The 19,783-nt window shown below is 41.9% G+C and overlaps 1 protein-coding gene across 5 annotated transcripts in view; it reads left to right on the top strand.

Moving 5' to 3' along the window:
* The window catches only part of SPEF2 (sperm flagellar 2), a 178,647-nt gene that overhangs the window by 87,859 nt on the left and 71,005 nt on the right, over positions 1-19,783 (top strand). The window contains exon 29 of one of the 5 annotated variants that reach the window (XM_019517973.1): positions 9,263-10,499. The exons of the other annotated variants lie outside the window; for them this stretch is intronic. Coding sequence (XP_019373518.1) covers positions 9,263-9,270 — 8 coding nt within the window. The 3' untranslated portion in view covers positions 9,271-10,499. Of the gene's footprint in view, positions 1-9,262; positions 10,500-19,783 lie in introns of those variants that run through there. 5 annotated transcript variants of the gene reach the window in all.

Below are 19,783 nucleotides of genomic sequence, written 5' to 3'. Positions count from 1 at the left end.
AATCCAACCAAATGTTCAAGTTGCAAATATGGGAGATTGGATAATCTCAAATACATGAGCAGATATACTCCTTACCATGTCTTTCAGTTACTTTCTCCATCCCTCAGTATATCAGTGTTAAGTTTCATCTTGTTCAGTATCATCCATGCTTCAGTTTAAATCAGACGCTTGGAAAAGCACTCTACTGTACCATCTGGATCAAACTTTTCCCTTTGCAAAGTCTGAGAAAAGGGATCAAGGACAATCCCACCCACTCTTTCCTGACCCACAGATGAGATCCATAACAATGTGCAATAGTTTGTGACATGGAAACTAGTGAATTTATTTGACAATACTGGCATATGCACTTAGCCTTCATTTTCAACCAATACAGTTAACACAGTTTCTATCCTGTACCCCTGTTGGTTGCAGTTGACAAAAATCAAGGAAATCTGAGCTATCAAGATAACTTGAAGCACAAGAAGATTAGGTAGCAGAACAATAGTTACCAGATAATGGATATTAACTTTTTGTTATCTTAAACAAAGAGCTTATCAGTAGATCTTTAAGAGAAACCAACAGCCTGATGTTAAGACTGCAACTGACAATCTACATTAACACTTTACTCAGAACTTCTCAAGGGCAAGGCAGAGCCCAAGCATCTCAGAGATTCCCCCATATCTATTGTAAGAGAGTACCACTGACTGAAACTCAGGTACGGGTAATACAGTATTTGTCCCCCAAACAATTATCTTATGTCTGTAGGAGCAAAATCCAGCTCCATAAATTAAGGAAGTCTTCTCACAACACAGACTATGTCAACCTCTGAGTGGAGTCAGTGTGTAGTGTCAAACGAGTGTATTCAGGGAGCAGATCTGTAATCCATCATCTGAAAAAAAAATCTGTGGAATGGTATTTTGTGGATGCTACATGGGAAGCAAAATGGCTCCTTATTTTCCCTTGCACAGCCATAGCTGAGAGCTTTAAAAACTACTCTGAAGAGAATGACAGAATTGAAGGAACAATCTTCTATCAGTCTTCCAGGGCAAACCATCAAAACTGTTTCCATATAGACAAGATGTGCTACAACTTCATTCTCAGAAGGGAATGGCCTCCATGACATGAAGAGTATATCAATTATTCTACCCCCAATCCTTATCCAGATACTCGAGACTGTGGCCAGCCATGATCCTCATGTGCACCTGAACTGACTTGGAAGAATCCCAAGCTGACACAGAAGAATTGTCATCCATATATCTGATGAAGTCACCAAGTACGAACAGTCTGGGTAGACAGAACATCAGTGAGTTATGCATGCAGGAACGTGGAGGTGATCTGTATACCAACGTTAGTCCCATCCTTTCACACTGAAGGAAGGTGAATTCATTGTATTCAGTCCATTTATGAAAGTCTCGAAGCACTGTACCACCATCTACTTGTTGCACCCTTTCAGTTCATGCTGTATCAAATAATCAGCTAACATTAGCTGTCCCAATATATGGCCTGCAGTATTGTCCAACCCAATTATGGTGATATTTATAAAGTGGAGAACTTTGTTTTCAAGCCATATTAGCACAAGCCAAAATTGTGATTTGCAGTCCTTGTGTACACATACTCATCATTGGAAACTATTGAGATCAAAACCAAGGATCCCAGTTTACATCTTTCTTAGCAATAAATAAAATAATTGTGTTTATAGTATGGTAGTGCCTTCTAGGTTCCAACATGGCAAGGGCCCCATTTTGTTAAACATGAATGAAACACAACATTATAAAAGATAATCCCTTTTTTCCCTAGGCATATATTCTTAAGCAAGAAATAACAAGTGGATACAATAGAGACAGTTGCATCGTAATCAGCTTTGTTGTGTACTTCACTCTTGATTCTCTCTGAAGACAAATAACTGACCACTCTAAGGACTGCTACAGAAAAACCAGGCTTGTAAAAAAAACACCAACTGGTTCTGGGCCTCAGGCTTTTCAGCATCTTTATCAACAATTTAGATGACAATGTGGAAAGCAAGCTGGCCGAGTTTGCAGATGATACTATGTTATGAGGAAAAGCAGTCATGCTAGGGGATAGGATGCAGATCCAAGTGGACCTTGACAAACTGGAAGGGTGGGTGGAGCAGAACCGGATGCAGTTCAATAAGGATCAATGCAGAGTGCTTCATCTAGGGAGAAGTAACCAGCAACATGAATATAGGTTAGAAGGAGATGTCTTGGCCATCACGATGGCTGAAAGGGACCTCGGGGTTATGGTTGATCCCAGGATGAACATGAATTGCCAGTGCAATGCTGTAGTCAACAGACCTAATAGCATACTGGGAGGTAGGGCTGTGGGAAATGGCACCATTTTGTTTCAACTTCTATTACACCATTTCAAAAGGACAGTGTTTCATTTCATCATTTCATTTTGTTTCAAAGCACAGTTCCATTTTGTTTCATTGAAACTGTTTAGCTGTTTCAATGCGTTTTGATGTTTTGCCCATAGACTATTATAAGGAATCATGAAAATGCCTAAAAGTGTGTCATTTCTTCCCTGATTCAGATGAAAATTGCAGGAATAGTAGACCATTCTAAGGGCATGAAGACTGTAAGTTTCAAGGAGATAGGTGCAGAGGTTTCTTGGAAACTGCACCTCAAACTGTTCAGAGCAAAACTTGTGACACTTGCTGGCAGCAGCAGCTTCCTGTCATCTGGCGCACAGATCTGGGGCCCCATGCTCCCAGAAGGAGTCCAGCACAGTCCTGCAGCCCTCCCAGGGGTGCAGGCTCCTGGATCTGTGCGCCAGATGACAGGAGGCTGCCGTTGCTGCCTGGGGGTAGTGGCAGCAGCAATCTTCCTGGTGCTGGGTGTGGGCTGTGCCCAATGCCAGTCCCAAGCAGCAGCAGCAGCCTTCTCTTATCTGGCAGGCAGATCCGGAGGTCTGCACCCTTGGGAGGGCTGTGGGGCTGTGCCGGACTCCTCCCGGGGGTGTGGAGTCCCGGATCTGTGCGCCAGATGACAGGAGGCTGCCGCTGCCAGCTGGGACCCATGCTGGGCGCAGCCCAAGCCAAATGCTGGGAAAACTGCTGCTATCACTGGCCACAGCTGGCAGCAAAAGCATGCTGTTATCCCATGCGCAGATCCAGGCTCCCACACCCCTGGGAGGGCTGCGGGACTGTGCTAGACTTCTCCCAGGGGGTACGGGCCCCCGGCTCTCTGTGCGGGATGACAGGCTGCCGCTGCCAGCCCTGACTGGCGCTGAAGCCAAGTAAGCCCGGCTTCGAAACTCAAAACATTTAGAAACTTTTGAGGGGTGTTGTTTCAAGTGCCCTCATTTTGTTTCAAAGCTGTTTCAAAGCCTTTTGTTTTGTTTCAATTTTGCTGTTTCAAGCTTGAAATGCATCAAAACAGCTTTGAAACAAAACACCCAGTGAAATTTTGCACAGCCCTACAGGGAGGAATTGGCTGATGCATCATGAGCAGGGTTAAGGAAGTGATAGGTCCTCACTACTCAGCACTGGTGAGACCTCAGCTGGAGTACTGTGTCCAGTTCTGGGCGCTGCACTTCAAAAAGATGTGGAGAATTTTGAAAGGGTCCAGAAAAGGGCCACAAGAATGATTAAGGGCCTAGAGGACAAACCTTATGAGAAAAGACTAAGGGATCTAGAACTGTTCAGCCTGGGGAAGAGAAGACTGAGGGGGGACTTGGTGGCCATCTATAAGTATGTAAGGGATGAATATTGGGAGCTGGGAGAAAAACTTTTCACTAGGTTGACCCAGGGGAAGGACAAGGAGCAATGGCCATAAACTGTTAGACGATGGCTTCAGGTTAGATGTAAGAGAGAACTTCTTTATGGTAAGGGTGACCAGAATCTGGAATAGACTTCCCAAGGCAGTGGTCCAGTCCCCAACCTTGAAAGTCTTCAAGAGGTGACTGGACGGACACCTTGCTGAGATCATTTGATCTCAGCAATATTCCTGCCCAGAGCAGAGGGGTTGGACTTGATGATCTTTCGAGGTTCCTTCCAGCTCTTAATCTCTATGATAAGATTGTACTGGCCTTTTATGCTTTCTGCCCAAGTTTTCATTTAACAAGGAACACTTAAGCTATGCTTTTTTGTTTCTCTAAGTGTCATTGTCTCAACTGGATGTGGCTTTTCAATATTTGCTGGTTTACTTAGGTCTTTTAATTGCTATTTTCCAGTGGTGATAGTAAGATAATTAGGATTCTTTTAAGCACCTGTTACAGCATAATAGTGGATTCCTCACATAGACTGGGTAAATACCTCATCAGGTCATGATGTAGAAATAAAATTTCTGCATGTGATAAATGACTGCTTTCTAGAAGAACTCATCTTGGAACCCACAAGAGGAGAAGCAAGTCTAGACTTAATCCTAAGTAACACACAGCACCTGATTCAAGAGGTATTTGTTGATGAGCCACTCTGTAATAGTGACCATAACATATCAGATTCAACATTTGAACTGGAGGGACTAAGTCAAAAAAGTCTACCATGCTAATATACAACTTCAGGAAGGGAAATGATACAAGAACAAGAAGAAGTTTAAAGGAGCAGTCAAAAATATAAAAGGCCTGCAGGCAACTTGTAAGCTGTTTAAAAATACGATATTAGAGACTCAGGAAAAGTGTGTACCACAAATCAAAAAGGTACCAAATGGCCCAATAAAACCCACGTATGGCTCAATAGCACAGTTAAGGGGGGCATTCAAGGCCAAAAGGCATCCTTCAAAAAATGGAAGGCAAGCCCAAAAGAGGAAAACAGGAAACTCACAAAATTTGGCAAGTCATGTTGTAAAAGTGAAATAAAGCAGGCCAAAAAAAGAATTTAAGGAGCTTCTAGCAAAAGATGCTGAAGTTAATAAAAAAAATCTTTTTAAAATACATCAGAAGCAGGAAACCAGCTAGAGAATATGTTGGACTTTTGCATGCCCAAGGTGTAAAAGGTGCATCCAAGGATGATAAGACCATAGCAGAGAAGCTAAAAAAATTGTTTGCATTGGTATTTACTGTAGAAGAAACTGGGCAAATTCCCATGCCAGATAAATCCTTTCTAGTGGATGGGTCTGAAGAATTTGACCACACTGAAGTAGCAATAAAGGAAGCATCAGAACAAATCAATAAACTGAATAACTAGGGATGTGCAACACAGGCCCTATTCAATTCGGATTTGGCCTGAATCAGGGACAGTGATTCGATTGGTTGATTCAGATCACTGTTCCTGATTTGATTTGGCCAAATCTGAATCTGAAGATTCAATGATGATTTCAAGAATCAGTGCATCGGACATAGACACAGCTTTAAATGCTTTTTCTACATACCTCAAGGTACCAGCATGGCATGTGACTGTTGCGATGATGAAGCAGATGCAGCATCCTACAGGAGTGCGGTGGGACCCTCCATGTGGTCGTCAGCGAACGCAGAAGTGGACCAGAACTACTTCCAGTCCACTTCTGGGTCCTTCACCAAGCATGCTGGGCTCGGCGATCAGCTGCGAGGGACCCCAGGTGCCCCCCAGACCCAGGAGGCACCAGTCGCCAAGCCGGGGGGGCATGGGGGTGCCCCCCGTGTGCTTCTCAGCAGACTCAGAAGTGGACCAGAAGTGCTTCTGGTTCACTTCCAGGTCTGCTGCCGAGCATGCTGGGGAGACCCCCACCTCTCATGGGACACTCCTCCTGCCCCAGCATCTCAGCATTCACGAGCCACCTGCTACCTAGAGGTATGTAGAAAAAACATTTAAAGCTGTGTCTATGTCTGGATCTTTCCAAATCTCTCCAAATTGATTCAGAGGGTTCCAATTCGATTCAGAGAGATTAAAGGGTCCTCTAATTCTATTTGGATTTGGAAATTTGGCCACTGAATCTCCGCTGAATTGAATCAGGGACTGAAGCTTCACACAGCCCTACTGAATACTAATTAGTCACCAGTACTGGATGGTATTCACTCAAGAGTTCTGAAGGAACCCAAAGGTGAAATTGTAGAATTGCTGGCAATAATATGTAGCCTACTGTTACAAATGGCCCCTGTGCCAGAGGACTGGTGGGTTGCCAACATAACAACCATCTTCAAAAAGGGTTCCTGGGATGTACAGATCTACAGTAAGTCTCAATTCCATCCCTGGAAAGTTGATACAAAATATAATAAAGAATAAAATCAGTAGCTACATGGACAAATATGATTTGTTGAGGAAAAGTCAATGTGGTTTTTGGAAAGGGAAATCCTGCCTAAGCAACCTGCTGGAGTTCTTCAAGGGTGTCAACAAGCACGTGGATAAGAGTGATCCATTTGATATAATAAATGCTTTTTGAATGTTCAGCTATAACAAAGTCCTTCACTAAAAGTTTTTTGAAAAGCTGTGTTGCCACAGGATTGGAGGAAATGTTTTGTGTGGACTGAGAGCTGGTAAAAATTAGGAAGCAGAGGGAAGGACTAAATGGTCACTTTTCAAGATGGAGGCCGGTCAAAACTGGGGTCCTGCAGGCATTTGTGCTGGGTCCTATTTTGTTCTACATTTTCATCAATGACCCAGAATGAGGTTGCACAGTGACATCTCAGTTCCAAACTGATGGAGAGGAGCTGCAGAAAGATCTCAGAAAGCTAAGTGAGTGGGCAAAATATGGCAGATGAACTTCAATGTGTACAAGTATAAAGTAATGCACCTGGGGAAAAATAACCTCAACTATACATATACAATGCTAGTTCTGAACTAGCTGTTATGACTTAGGAAAGAGACCTTAGAGTCATTATAGCTAGTTCTTCAGAACCATTAATTTAGTGTGCAGCATCAACCAGAAAAATCAATAAAATGTTGATCACTAAGGGAACTGAAAACAAAAGAGAGGCTATTACTATAGGCTCAGGCAGAAGTGACAAATTTTCGCCCAATCTTGCCACAGAAAGCAGTTTACAGCCATGACCAAACAAGTGCATGGCTTCAGACAGCTTCAAAAAAGGCCAAGGGTGAAAATCTGAACCCGCATTGCATGAGGGGTCAGATGAAAACATTTCAAAACAGAGCATCTTCTGTATCTGCTCTCTGCACTGTCTGCCAGCCTGTCACTGTTTTCAGAATGGAATTGGGGAAAGGGAGTGAAGGAAGTTAATTTGGGGGTTTGTCAGCCCCTACTGGAGGGTGGAGCAGGTGTACTGGAGCTCCCTCTGCTCCCTTTCCCCCTCCAATTCTGAAACAGGGACAGGCTGGGAGAGAGGAGAGGCCGCTGTGAACGGAAACCAGCTGCAGCTCACAGCCAACCACTAGGTTCCCCTCTCCCAGGAACCAACAGTGAACTTCTGTTCATTCTAGGAGATGGTTGTAACTCAGAAAGCTTCCTGCAAAGCATTCTCAGTTACAGCGGGAAGCTGCACTTCTGTCTCCACCCCATACCATTATACAAATCCATGATGCACATCTTGAATGCTGTGTGCACTTCTGGTCCCCGCATCTCCAAAATAATGTAGTAGAATTAGAAGAGGTACAGAGAAGGGTAGCTAAAGTGATCAGGGGCATAGAACAGTTGCAAACCAGGAGAGTCCAAAAAGGCTAGGACTCTTCAGTTTGGAAAACAGAAAAGGATATGATAGAGGTCTATAAAATCATGAAGACTATGGCCCACGTGAACAAGGAACTGTTGTTCAGCTCATCCCAGAATACCAGTACTAGGGGGCATCCACTAAAATTAGTAGGAGACAGGTTTAAAATGAATATGAGAAAGTACTTTTTTACGCAATGTGTAGTTAACTTCTAGAATTCATTGCCATCAGAGATAGTGGAGGCAGATAGCATAACTGGATTCAGAAAGGGACTGGATAAATTCACAGATGAGAGATCTATTAAGAATGGCTTGTGATGCCTCTTCTGGCATCTGTAACTCAATAAATGGTTGAGGCCAGGGTGGGTATTCAATAGATCATTCTAGAGATACCTGGTTCAATGCTTTCCCTGTATAGCTTTCCACTTCTGCCACTGTAAGAGATGGGGCTAGATGGACGTCTGTGAAAGATACTGGGCTAGATGGGCTATTGGTCTAACGCAGTGTTGCCTTATGTTTTTAACAGCACACTTTTTAAATGTCTCTCTCTTGCCTTTAGCACAACAATGAAGGACCTTTGTCACTGAAATCAATGACACTCCCCTCCCGAGAACTTAAATCCTAAGGATAAAGTAGCACTGTTCTAACCTATTGACCACCCTAAAATGACCACCAAATCAAGACATTCCCCAGACTTCCCAAGAGAGACAGGCTTATTTTTTTATAGTCTCAACCTTTCAAGGAGAGTTATATCTTCTATTCCTTTTGACAAAAAAGGAAACAGAAAGGATTTTCATTCCTGTCCCCAGAGCCCATTACATTTCTATATCGAACATCTTTTACCCAACAGAGTAATTATGCAAATTCCTCTTACAGATTTCATCACAAATAAAAGAGGAGCTCCTAGCTCTTTGCTGCAAACACTAAGTCTAGAGAAAACAGTTAAAGCCACCATTAACTATTGACCCCCAACTAGTGTCTAATTCTACAATCCTTACTCCTGTGAGTAGTCCTCAGATTACCTGTGGTAGGGAAGTCATTTAACAGTTTACGAGCACAGGCTGAGTCAGAATCAAGCGCTGATATAGATAGCTACAGGTATATAATACCCCAGATACCAATCTTAACACACTTACAAAGCAGTTGTTGTTTTTTGTGTGTAGTTAATGAAGTTTTTTTGTGTCACCTTTGTTGTGGTATTGTTTATGCTGTTGCTGCAGTTAGTGTGCGTTTTCCCTAAAACCTTAATGTTATATAAAGAATGACCACGGTCTTGGTTTGGTGCTGAATGCGGTATCAATAATCATCATTATCAGTTAGTGTTTTTAATTATTACTGTATACATAAAATACTTCCAGCATCTCTATATAGGCCGCACTTTTCAAATTGAGTTCCAAACCTAATGTTCCCAGGCCTAGCACAGGGATTATCTCCCTCACAAAAATGGAGCTTCTAGAAGCCTATAGCAGAATTTTAATTAGTTGCATTTTCCCATTTCTTTAGTCTGGGAAACCATAGAAGAAGAAAAATGAAGTTGAGACTATTACTTTTGTGAAAATAAACATGTAAATCGCCACAGTCAACTTAGGTAGCAGATATTTTGGAAATAGAGGCTATCTTGGTGCTTATATTTAATAGATTGCCAATGAACAGAACAAAGGGGAAGCCCAATACATTTAAAAATAGTTTAGACCCATAAAAATTCAATATTAGGAAGGTCAAATTTTAAACAGTTTTATGTTTCCTAGGAATATAAAGTATTAAAGAAGTGCTGATGCATCAAAAGCAACTTTGTTGTGTCCTTCACCTTTGGTTCTCTCTGGAGTCACGTAACTGACCACTCTAAACATCGATGGAGAAAAACCAGGCTTGTCCTGGACCTTCGTACCTGCTGGCACATCCTTTCATTTGACAAGGAACACCCAAGATATACTCTGGTTACTCTGAGTGTCATTGTTTTTATTGGAGATGGCTTTTCAGCGTTGGTTAGTTCCTTTGAGTCCTTTGATCAGTTTTCCAATGGTACTTTCATGTGAAATGAATGTGCTGCTGTATTCTCTTAGAATGAAGATGCCTCAATTCTGTAATGGAAGACCTGAGATAGATCTTTGAGCCACTACTGCCTAGTTGATATATTTTTCCTTTTTCTAGCAGTGTCTTTGAATACTTTCTTCCTTATCAGGAAAATCTGACTACTTGTTTGTCTGATCTTACTTCCTCTGGTTTCCTTTAGCAATATATTCCTTTTATAACTGCATCTATTGTCAATTGCATCAATATGCCTTTGTTTCTGGGACTTGTCTATCTATACTAAATGTACCCTACTTAATCCTACTTTGAAATCACCATTTTGCTTTACCAAATTAACTAAAATACATTATTTCCCAGTTCTTTTAATCTGTTTATAACTTAAATACATAAGCATGTTCTTAGTCATATTCTGCCATTTCTCACAGTCATGACCTGGATGAGCCAGACTGCTCCTATTTATAGATCCATACATTCAGTAGAAACAGTCATGAATCAGGTCTTTATTTTCCTCTACATTCAAAAAGAGAATACCTGTAAATTTTTGAAGCAGTTTAAAATAATCTACTTAGCTCTGACATTCAGGATATATACAGTAATTTGATGTTTATCTTTCTAATCCATTATGTCCAGTTAGTCCTGGTAAGAATTTCTCCTAAGCCTTATGACTTCAGATTTGCCAAACATAATAGACAGTCAGTGGCTGGCATTATTACCATTATTTGTGTCAAAACTCCAGATATTATAGTCTTATCATTAATTTCATTTTGTTGAATGCAATTTAATCACAAATAATGAGTAGAAATTGAAGTTTTGTTTATAGGCAAAGGTAATCAATCCTCCATCTCTAGTACTGTTTTCCCTAAGGCTAATTCTTCCTTTCACGTTGAAAAAAAATTAAGTTGCAGACTGGAGACATTACTTTACAGTTAGGGCTGCCAGGCTCTGGAATGGGCTCCCAAGGGAGGTGATGCTATTTCCTACCTTGGGGGTCTTCAAAAGGAGACTGGACAGCTATTTGGCTGGGGTTTTATGACCCCACACTCATTCCTGCCCAGGGCAGGGTGTCGAACCTGATGATCTGTTTAGGTCCCTTCTGACTCTAAGCACTATGAAACTATGAAACTTACTTATTATTTAGCTCTCCTGTTACCTCTCACAAAATAATATAGGTGTCATTTATTTAATATTTTTAAAGTCTGTGAATGTTTGCCTGTATATAAATCTTTAAAATCTTTCTTTGTACATAATTACTTTTGTGAAATGCCTTTCATCTGACAGGTTCTTAAAGAGCTTTGCAAACATGCACATGCATGTATATATAATCTATATATTGATTTAAGAATCAAGAAACTTATCAGAATGGCATATGAGCACCCATTCAACCTCACTACATATATACACACATGCATGCTTTGCTCAGGGTGGAGTATCAACCAATGAGTACTTACTTTACTCATTTATCCACTACTGAAACATCACTGTCTGCAATATGCAATATTCCCAGTCTTTAGCAATCTCAAGTGATGGCCAAAAACTTCCTTGACATTTTTTTTTCCAGTGAAATTTCATTAATCAGTTTCCTTATTTTTTTTCAACCAGCTTTAGTAACTCTTGCCTTAATTATTGCTCATCTGTCAGCCTCTCTCAGCCTCCCCTCTAGTTGGTCTACTTTCTGTTCATATTCTGCTGCTCATATAATTTGTTGTTTCTATTATGCCTGTGGTAGCCTTTGTTGTTCTTTCTGTGCCAAATATATGGTTACCACTAAGATTTAAATTTAAGTTCAGACTCTATTACTGACTTCTAAGTCTCTGAAAATTGGCCTTTGTATTTGCAAAGCTTGCTTCATGTTTATGTGCTTTTTCACAATGTGGGCTGTATCATTTCTCTTTCCTACTTCCGTCTTTATTGTTTGTTGTTTTAGAATGCCTATTTGGCATGCATAATGAAAATGATTTATTATTGTTCTAAAACTACCTTAAAATATATTTTATTCATTCGCAGTTTTGTTTTATTGTTATGACATCTCACGTTTATTTGAAACAAGTCATTTTGTTATGTTATCTAATTTCACTACTTACTGAAATTGTATGTTACCACTTGTGAAAAATGCAAAATACTTCAGTAAACAATATTTACTTTGAAAAGCAATTCTATTTATAATATATTTATACGTCAATTTTACCGGTCTTTGTTTTTAACAACACTTTACTGAGACAAAATTTACTTGGGGACAGATATTTGACTAATGTAAACTGTGGTCTTGGACAGATGTAACAAAAGGAGAATGAACAGAGAGCATATTAAGGGCACAAGAGCAGGCAATCCCAATGTGAAAAAAGTGAAGCAAGAGACTGTCCTGGCTAACTGGTGAGCTGTTCAAGAAGTTGAAATTTAAAAAGTAATCTTACACAAATACAAACTGTCCATATTATATTACATAGCCTGAGTATGCAGGGAGAAGAAAAATCAAAAAAGCCAAGGCAAAAATTGAGAAACAAGTAGCAAGGGGCATAAAAGGTAACAAAAAAGCATTCTATAAACATAAATTAAGAAGTAAGAAGAAGTTCAAGGAAAACATTAGGTCCCTTACTGAATGCAGAGGGCAACCTACTAATGGATGAAATAGAAGAATCTGAAGTATTTAATGCCTTTTTAACCTAAGTCTTAATGAATGAAGCCAGGTATCCGATAACAAAGTACAGTTGACAATGAAGATAAGGAAGGCACTAATCAGTGTAGAGTAGGGAAAGAACAGATTAGAGAGACTGGATGTTTTAAAGTCAGCAGGGCCAGATGAGATGCATCCTAGAGTACTCAAGGAAGTGGCCAAGGTAATTACAGCGTCATTGCATGTTATCTCTGAGAACCTGTAGAGGTTTCAGGATGTAACATGATCGGAAAAGAGCAAATACAGTGCACATATTTTAAAAAAGGAAGAAGGAAGTTCTTTACAAACCAGTTAGTCTAACATCAGTACCTGGATATATTATGGAGCGTGTCATCATGGAATCTATTTCTAAGCACCTAGAGGACAATGAGGGAGCCAGGAACAGCCAACATGGATTTGTCAAGCGCAAGCCATGCTTGATCAACCTGGTTTCCTCCTATGACAAAGTGACAGCTTTGTGGATGTGGGGAGAGCAGTGAATGTAAAATATCTTTGTTTTAACAAAGTTTCTGACACTGTTTCTTATGATATTCTCATTAGTAAGCTAAGGAAATACAGTATAAATGAAACTACTGTAAAGTAGATACATAACTGATTGGATCAGTGTGATCAAAGTAGTCATCAGTGGCTTACTGTCTACTTGGGAGGAGATACTGTGGGCTTGGCTAGGTTTCTATCCTGTGTCTGATACAGTTTACTATCTTCATGAATGATTTGGAGGATGGGATTGAGCAAATTTGCAGGTGACAACAAAACTGGTGTAGCTGCAGACTATTTGAATGATAAGATTAGGATTCAAAAATGACCTTAATAAATAGGAAAAATGGCCCAAAATTAATTGAACAAAGTTCAGTAAGGGCAAGTGCAAAGTACTTCACTTAACATGAAACAATCAAATGTACATGGCTTCAAATAGCTTGGCATCAGTACCACAGAAAAAGGCCTGGGATAATGGTGACCTGTAAGCCAAGTATGAGGCGGTGGCAGCATACTGCAATAGTATTGTTACAAAAAAAAACAAAACACCCCCCAAACCATCAACTTTTGTATTAGTAGGATTAATAGGGTTGTATTAATAAGCATGTCACTTGTAAGTCAAAGGAAGTGTTTTAGGTACCACACTTCAAGAAAGATGTGGAAACATTGGCGAGAATCTATCAGAGAGCATAAAATGATTAGAGGGCTAGGAAATACAGTTTATGAGAAAATGTTGGAAGAACTGAGATGATTTAGTCTGAAGTACAGACTAAGGAAAGATTTAATAATATTTACCATTGCCTAATTGTGATGGTGTTTTCAGTGGCTTGTAATGAGCTGATAAGAATGTGTGACCTACTAGTGCATACTTTTCCATGGGCACTGCAGTTTCTGCCAGTTTGGGGCAGAAGGTGCCTTGCTGAATAATAAGATAATGACTCTCAAGAGCTTCATATATTTTCACATGTAAAGATTCTGATCTATAAGATTTCTCCTTTCCCCGGTTTTTGGAATGAATAGGTTACCAGTTTTGTTTTAGGACTTGATTCTGCCACTCATTCGAGTACAACTTACTCTACAACTAGTCTGATATTTGTCACTGCAACTTATTGTATGAAGCCACCCTTACTCTGAGTAACTTAAAATTGATTAGTTCTTAGATCATATTCCATTCTGAATAGGTTTGTAGCAGCTATTTCCTCTTCTAGTCTCTTTTGACCATTTTCAGCAATAACCTGATCCCATTCTAGCGGATGCTAAGGCAAGTAGGAGGTGTATGATTACTTTTATGCTGCTAGCTATGTCTCTCAGTGCTGACATACACTACATGCACTGTAACAGCTAGAACTGAAACTGGCCAGGTGAAGTGTTCCTTCATTGTGACTTGGGACAATAGAATGCCCTTGTGAAAATGCCATATGGTTGCTTTCCAGATCTTTTGCAGGGAAAGAAAATAAAGGCTAGCTGCTATAGTAGAATTACTTTGTACATAATGGACTTCAACCTTACAGAGCTGACCTATGCCACAACTCCTATGGATTTTTTTTTCAGACAGCCGTTTAGGCAGTATTCTGTTCTAAATAGCAGACCCTGCTGTATTGTTAGATATACAAGTTGAAATAGCATCAAAGTAAACAGAAATGTGTTGCTAGCTTTCAATGTTCTTGCCTTTTTGTATTCAGAGTGGGTACAAGAACCAAGGCTTATAGAAATAACAGGGCTATAGGCAGTTGCTCTCGCTTCTTTGCAATGTCTAGCTATGTTTAAACCCTGTTAGGAAGGTATTTACATTTCTTATTTTTCTCCTTGGTAATAGAATTAGCAAAGCTATGAGCTTTTTTCCCCACAGCTTAAGCTATCTTCATTCTGGAAGCACTTTCTATTGTGTACAGATACAATTGCAACAAACTCTTCTTTGTACACTTTTACAAAGAACTGTTATGTTTTCTGCTCTAGAAGGGAATTGAATGATAGGTTAGTGATCCTTAACCATTTTAGATTGAAGGCATGCCTCAGAAAGTGTCAGCTTTTAGTTTTTACTCATTTTTTTCACTACAGAAAAAGAATAAAGCAATTCTTTACATGTCAAAATGTTTTAACACCATAAATTCCTATTTGATATGTCTGGGTTTATCTTGTGAATTACATTTGCACACTTAACAGTGCTGACATTGTGTGGCACCTTGCAGCACCTTTGAAATCATCTCAAGACGCCCCAGGGTGCTGCAGCATCCTGGCTAAGAATCACTTTTAGCAGCAGCAGCAGCATTCCCTTGCAGTCCAGGATGATTGTCTTCCATGATTGCCTTATCTGTAGGTCTGAAGAGGACTGATGAGGCTGACCTAGGATCAACAGGTTCCATTGCAACTCGGGTATATGTTTCCATGTGGGGTGGGTGGCCCTGGATTCTTGGTTTGGTCTGCAACATGCTGTTTATGCCATTCCTGCTTTTCTGTCTCCTGTTGTCGTGAGGTTTCAAAGTACTAAGATCTTTGCAGCAGATTCTTCCTCTATTTGGGATATTCCTGGGTAATAGTCTCCTACAAGTTGATGCAAATGTTGCATTTTTTCAAGTTGGCTTTGATGATATCCTTGAAGCACTTTCTCTGCCCTGATCTTAAATGTATGCCTTGACTGAGCTGGAGAGTAAAACTTGCTTTGGGAGTCTGGAGTTGGACATCTGGATGATGTGGCCGAGCCCGCAAAGTTGATATTGGATAATCTTTGCCTCAGTGCCCATGGTGTTTGCTTGCAGGAGGATGGTAATGTTGGTGCACCCTTCTACCAACTGGATTCAAAATATCTTCCGTGTTGATGGTACTTTTCCAACAACTTTAGGTGTCTCCAGCATGTTGTCCATGTCTCATCTTCACACAGTAAGGTAGGGATCATGACTGCTTGATAAACTACAAGCTTGTGTGGCAAAGTGGGGCTCCCCGCCTAGCCACAGTGCTAGGTTCCCCACTTGCCTTTGGGCAAACCTCCCACCTGACTTTCCTGCCATGACTTGTTCTTATTAATTAGGATGTTAATTAAGCGGGAGGCTGCCCATTTCTTGCTCCAATGCCAGGGGGCGCTATCTGCAGCTCCGTACCTCCCCTACACCGCAGCCCATGCCTCGCAGATGGCATCCAGTTGTTAGTCACACCAGCCCCACACTGGGCTCCAGAATCCTCCTATTAGGGCCCCCCTTTGATCCCTCCACTCAGGCAGCCTACTCCACCATCATTCGGGCTGCCGAGCTCCCTTTTGGCTATCTCCCCTCTCGGGCATGGTCCCCCCCGGAACTTCGGCCACACAGGCCCTGGCCTCACTTCCAAGGCCAGGCAGGACCCCAGGCCCTCAGCTCTGAGGCGTCCCTCACGGTGGGCTCCTGGCCCGTTTGACCCTTCTGGTCCTGGCCCCAGCATTGACCAGTTGAGGGGGTACTCTACCTCTGGCCTCTCTCACTAGCCCCACACTCTCTCTCGGGTCCACCTTCCTGGATGTGGGAGCTGGGATACCTCACACCGCGACTGGTGCTCCAGGGTCTCATAGAGGACTCTCACTCCCCCCCCGGAGCAGCAGGTCATGGTGCTACTTAAAATCTTACCTTTGATCCATGCTCGGCCTCCCAGAAATGGAGGACTTACTAGGGTCAGGACTCACCTATCTCTCTCTTGGGCTGAGCCCCCTTTACTTGGCCTGTGGCCCAAACTTCAACATCAGGAGTCCAAAGACGTACCTGGGCCTACTTCCCTCCACTCGGGGCTACTCATCTCTGCCCCTTTCACTCAGGGCTCCACACCTCCCCCTTCACTTGGGGCCATGGGGCTTTTCTCCCCAGCGGGCTCAGGTGGCCACTGCTGTGCCTGGCCGCAGCTTTTCCTATCAGAGTCTTACCCCCCCCACAGAGGTTAGGCGGCTGCAGCCATGCCTGGCCCCCACTCTCCTTCCTCAGGGTCTTGTACCCCACAGGGCTTAGGTGGCTGCAACCATGCCTGGCCCCAACTCTCCCTCCTAGGGGTCTCTCACCCCACAGGGCTCAGGTGGCCATAGCTGTGCCTGGCCCCAACTGTCTCCAGTGTTACACAAACCTACCTGAAGGTGAGGGCTAGGGTTAAGGCACCCCTACCCACCTTTCACCAGGGCGATAACTGGCCTGGCATTTCCTGGGGGCTCTCGTGCCACTGACAGCCCCACCAGGCCACCCACTCCTGGCAAGGTGCAGTTTTAAATCATGCCCAGGACCAGGAGCCTCCTAACGATCCCCTACAGCTCCTTCCTTACCTCTAGGATGGTACATAAAGCCTCACAGCCAAGCAATGTTGCTGCCTGCCCAGCCAGCAGGGAACTGAGCTCTTTATATAAGCAGCCAGAGATCTAAAATGGCTGCCTTAATCAAGCACCTGCTGGCTGCTTAGCTTTGGTCTTAAAGTGGCAGGCACCAACAGTGCCCTGCCATACCCCTTCCCCCTTTAAATGGTACCTAGGGGGTTTCCCCTGCTGCTCCTCCAAAACTGGCTCCCACCAGAGCCTGTGGGAGCCCCAAGTGGCAAGCACCCTCAAAGGTGCTCCACCACAGCCAGGTTTTGGATCTGATGTTGCAATCTTTGAACATCCATTTCCTCTGGCATCCAAAGGCTGCACTTACATATCTGAGGTGATGTTAGATTTCTTTGATGTCAGCCTTCGGTGAGAGATGGCTTCCGAGGCATGGGAAATTCTCAATGTTCTCCAGAGTCCCACTGTCAATCTGAATTCTTCTGAATGTTAAACATCAGTCCCATTTTCTTGTATGCCTTGACAAGGCATCAGCAATTGCCTGAAGATCTGCTTCCAAGTGAGCACACACTACAGTATCATCAATGTACTGGAGCTCTATGACTGAGGTTGGGATAGACTTGGATCAGCTAAGATTAAACAGTTTACCATCTGTTCAGTAGTTTAGCTCCACTCCGGCTGGAAGCTTGTTGATGGTCAGACATAGCATCATAGTAAGGAATATTGAGAAGAGTGGTGGAGCCTTGCTTAACTCTTGTCTTAATCTCAAAGAGATCTGTGGTAGAACCATTACTGAGAACCACTGATCTCATACCATCACGGAGCAGGCAAAGAACAGTGAGCATCCATACCATCTGTACCAATACCAATACCATCTGCGCACAAATTTCAATGGGCATCCATACCATATGTACCAATAGCACTTCTCAGTTGACAGCCTAAGATTTCATGAGGTCAAAGAAGGCCATATAGAGAGGTTTATGTTGTTCCTGGCATTTTTCCTGCAGTTGGCAAGCAGTAGAGATCATGGTTGTGCCTCTTGATGCCCTAAACCCACACTGAGATTCTGGGAGGAGCTCTTCAGCAAGTGGAAGATTTTCTCACAATGATCTTTCCTGTGGTAGACAGCAAGGCAATTTCTCTGTAGTTTCCACAGTTGGGCTTGTCTCCTTTCTTGGAGTTTGTCACCATCAGTGTCCATGAGGTCATCTGGGAATGAGGGCATCAAGCTGTGATGTGAGCTCCTCTCTCCCATGCTTGAAGATTTCCATGGAGATTCCATCAGCTCCAAATGCCTTGTCATTTTTCATCTGCTTGATAGCTTTTCTCACCTCTTCAGGGGTTGGATGGATTCTGAGATCATCTCTGTCTGGATGTTGTGGGATGGAATTGGGAACACTTGTCAACAACAGAGTCTCAATTGAGAAAGTCTACAAAATGCTCCTTCCAACAGGCATTGAGAGCTCCCCTTTCTTTGACCAGGCCTTGTCCACAGAGTACTGCAGCATCCTGGATGAAAATCACTGTTATAGGTTTTTGTTTCAAGCAGCCATAATCCTACTGGCGTCAACAAACTTGCACCAGTATATGCAGGAGCGTTTTTAACCCTTACTATATCTGTGTTACAGAATCTTTTCTGTACTAGGTGGTCCAGATCTCAATCAGTGCCTCCTTATTTTTTAAATAGCAGTGAGTGTCTATTTTTTTAATTATTTTGTTTTAAAGGTAATTCATCTATTTTCCCATGTTCCTCATCTCTTGTCTCATCTTTTATTATGTATAGCTTATGAATATATGTATATATGTATGTTTGTATATATATGTTTGTTTGTTTACTAAGTGGTTTTATTGTCACTTTACAGACATTCCTGGACTATTTTAAACCATAAGCGTGGGCAGTTTACCAAAAATATGTTTTTGCATTAGAGAGAAATTTCTGACCTCAGATAATATGTGCTGTGATGGTCCATCAGTCTTCTGCCTTCATCTTGTGTTCCTTGAGATTTACCTGTTATTATTTTTAATAAAATGTTTTAAAATATTTAATTTCTCACTAAATAGGAACTTGCAGCCAACTCCCTAAAACTTTGCATTCCAAATGTCTTCTGTGGACGCTAGTGGTTTTAAACTCTGAGCTTGAGAGGTTCCTACCATGTCCACATGCAAGAGCATAGGTCCCAGACTAGTGATTTGTTGTAACATACATCTTCAAGATATAGTAAATTTAGACAAGTAATTGTATGCATACACATCCAGAGAAGAAGACACCTCTTGAAAAGGAAATGTTATGAGTTAGCTTGTGTTTATAAGCACCCCAGTGAATAACAGATGTTGTGCAAGTATCATGACTTCAGCAATAGCTCTCATGAATAATTTGCCTCTGAGGTACACTCTGGGCACATCTAAATGAGACACTATCTTGCAGTAGCTCATTGCTATGGTGGCATGGATTCAGCAGGCAAGAACCGTGATGCCAACGTTACTGCGCAGCTTGTAGCAAGTACTAAATGTCTGCACAGTAACAACTGCACAGTCTGGCACACATGTAGACATGCCCTCTAAGTCTCACTCCATCTCCTTTGTTTGCTTCATGAGAATCATGATTTGCTCTTACTCTCTACCAGCAGCAAATATTAACAGACATTTTCTGGACCTTTGCTGAAAATATTTGTTCCCTAACTACATGCTCTATGAGGTCTAAGAGGTCATTCAACTGTGAATGACTAAGAGGTCATTCAACACCTACTTATTTGTATAGGTTCAACTTTCAAAAGGGTGTTATGGGAACTCTGATTCTTCCTTATTTCCTTGTACAGCTATATAGAC

This window comes from Gavialis gangeticus, unplaced genomic scaffold (assembly GCF_001723915.1).
Source record: "Gavialis gangeticus isolate Ggan-Ray unplaced genomic scaffold, GavGan_comp1, whole genome shotgun sequence".
Classification (NCBI taxonomy): domain Eukaryota; kingdom Metazoa; phylum Chordata; order Crocodylia; family Gavialidae; genus Gavialis; species Gavialis gangeticus.
Note: the sequence above shows the minus strand (reverse complement) of the source record. Positions and strands in the feature narration are given on the sequence as shown.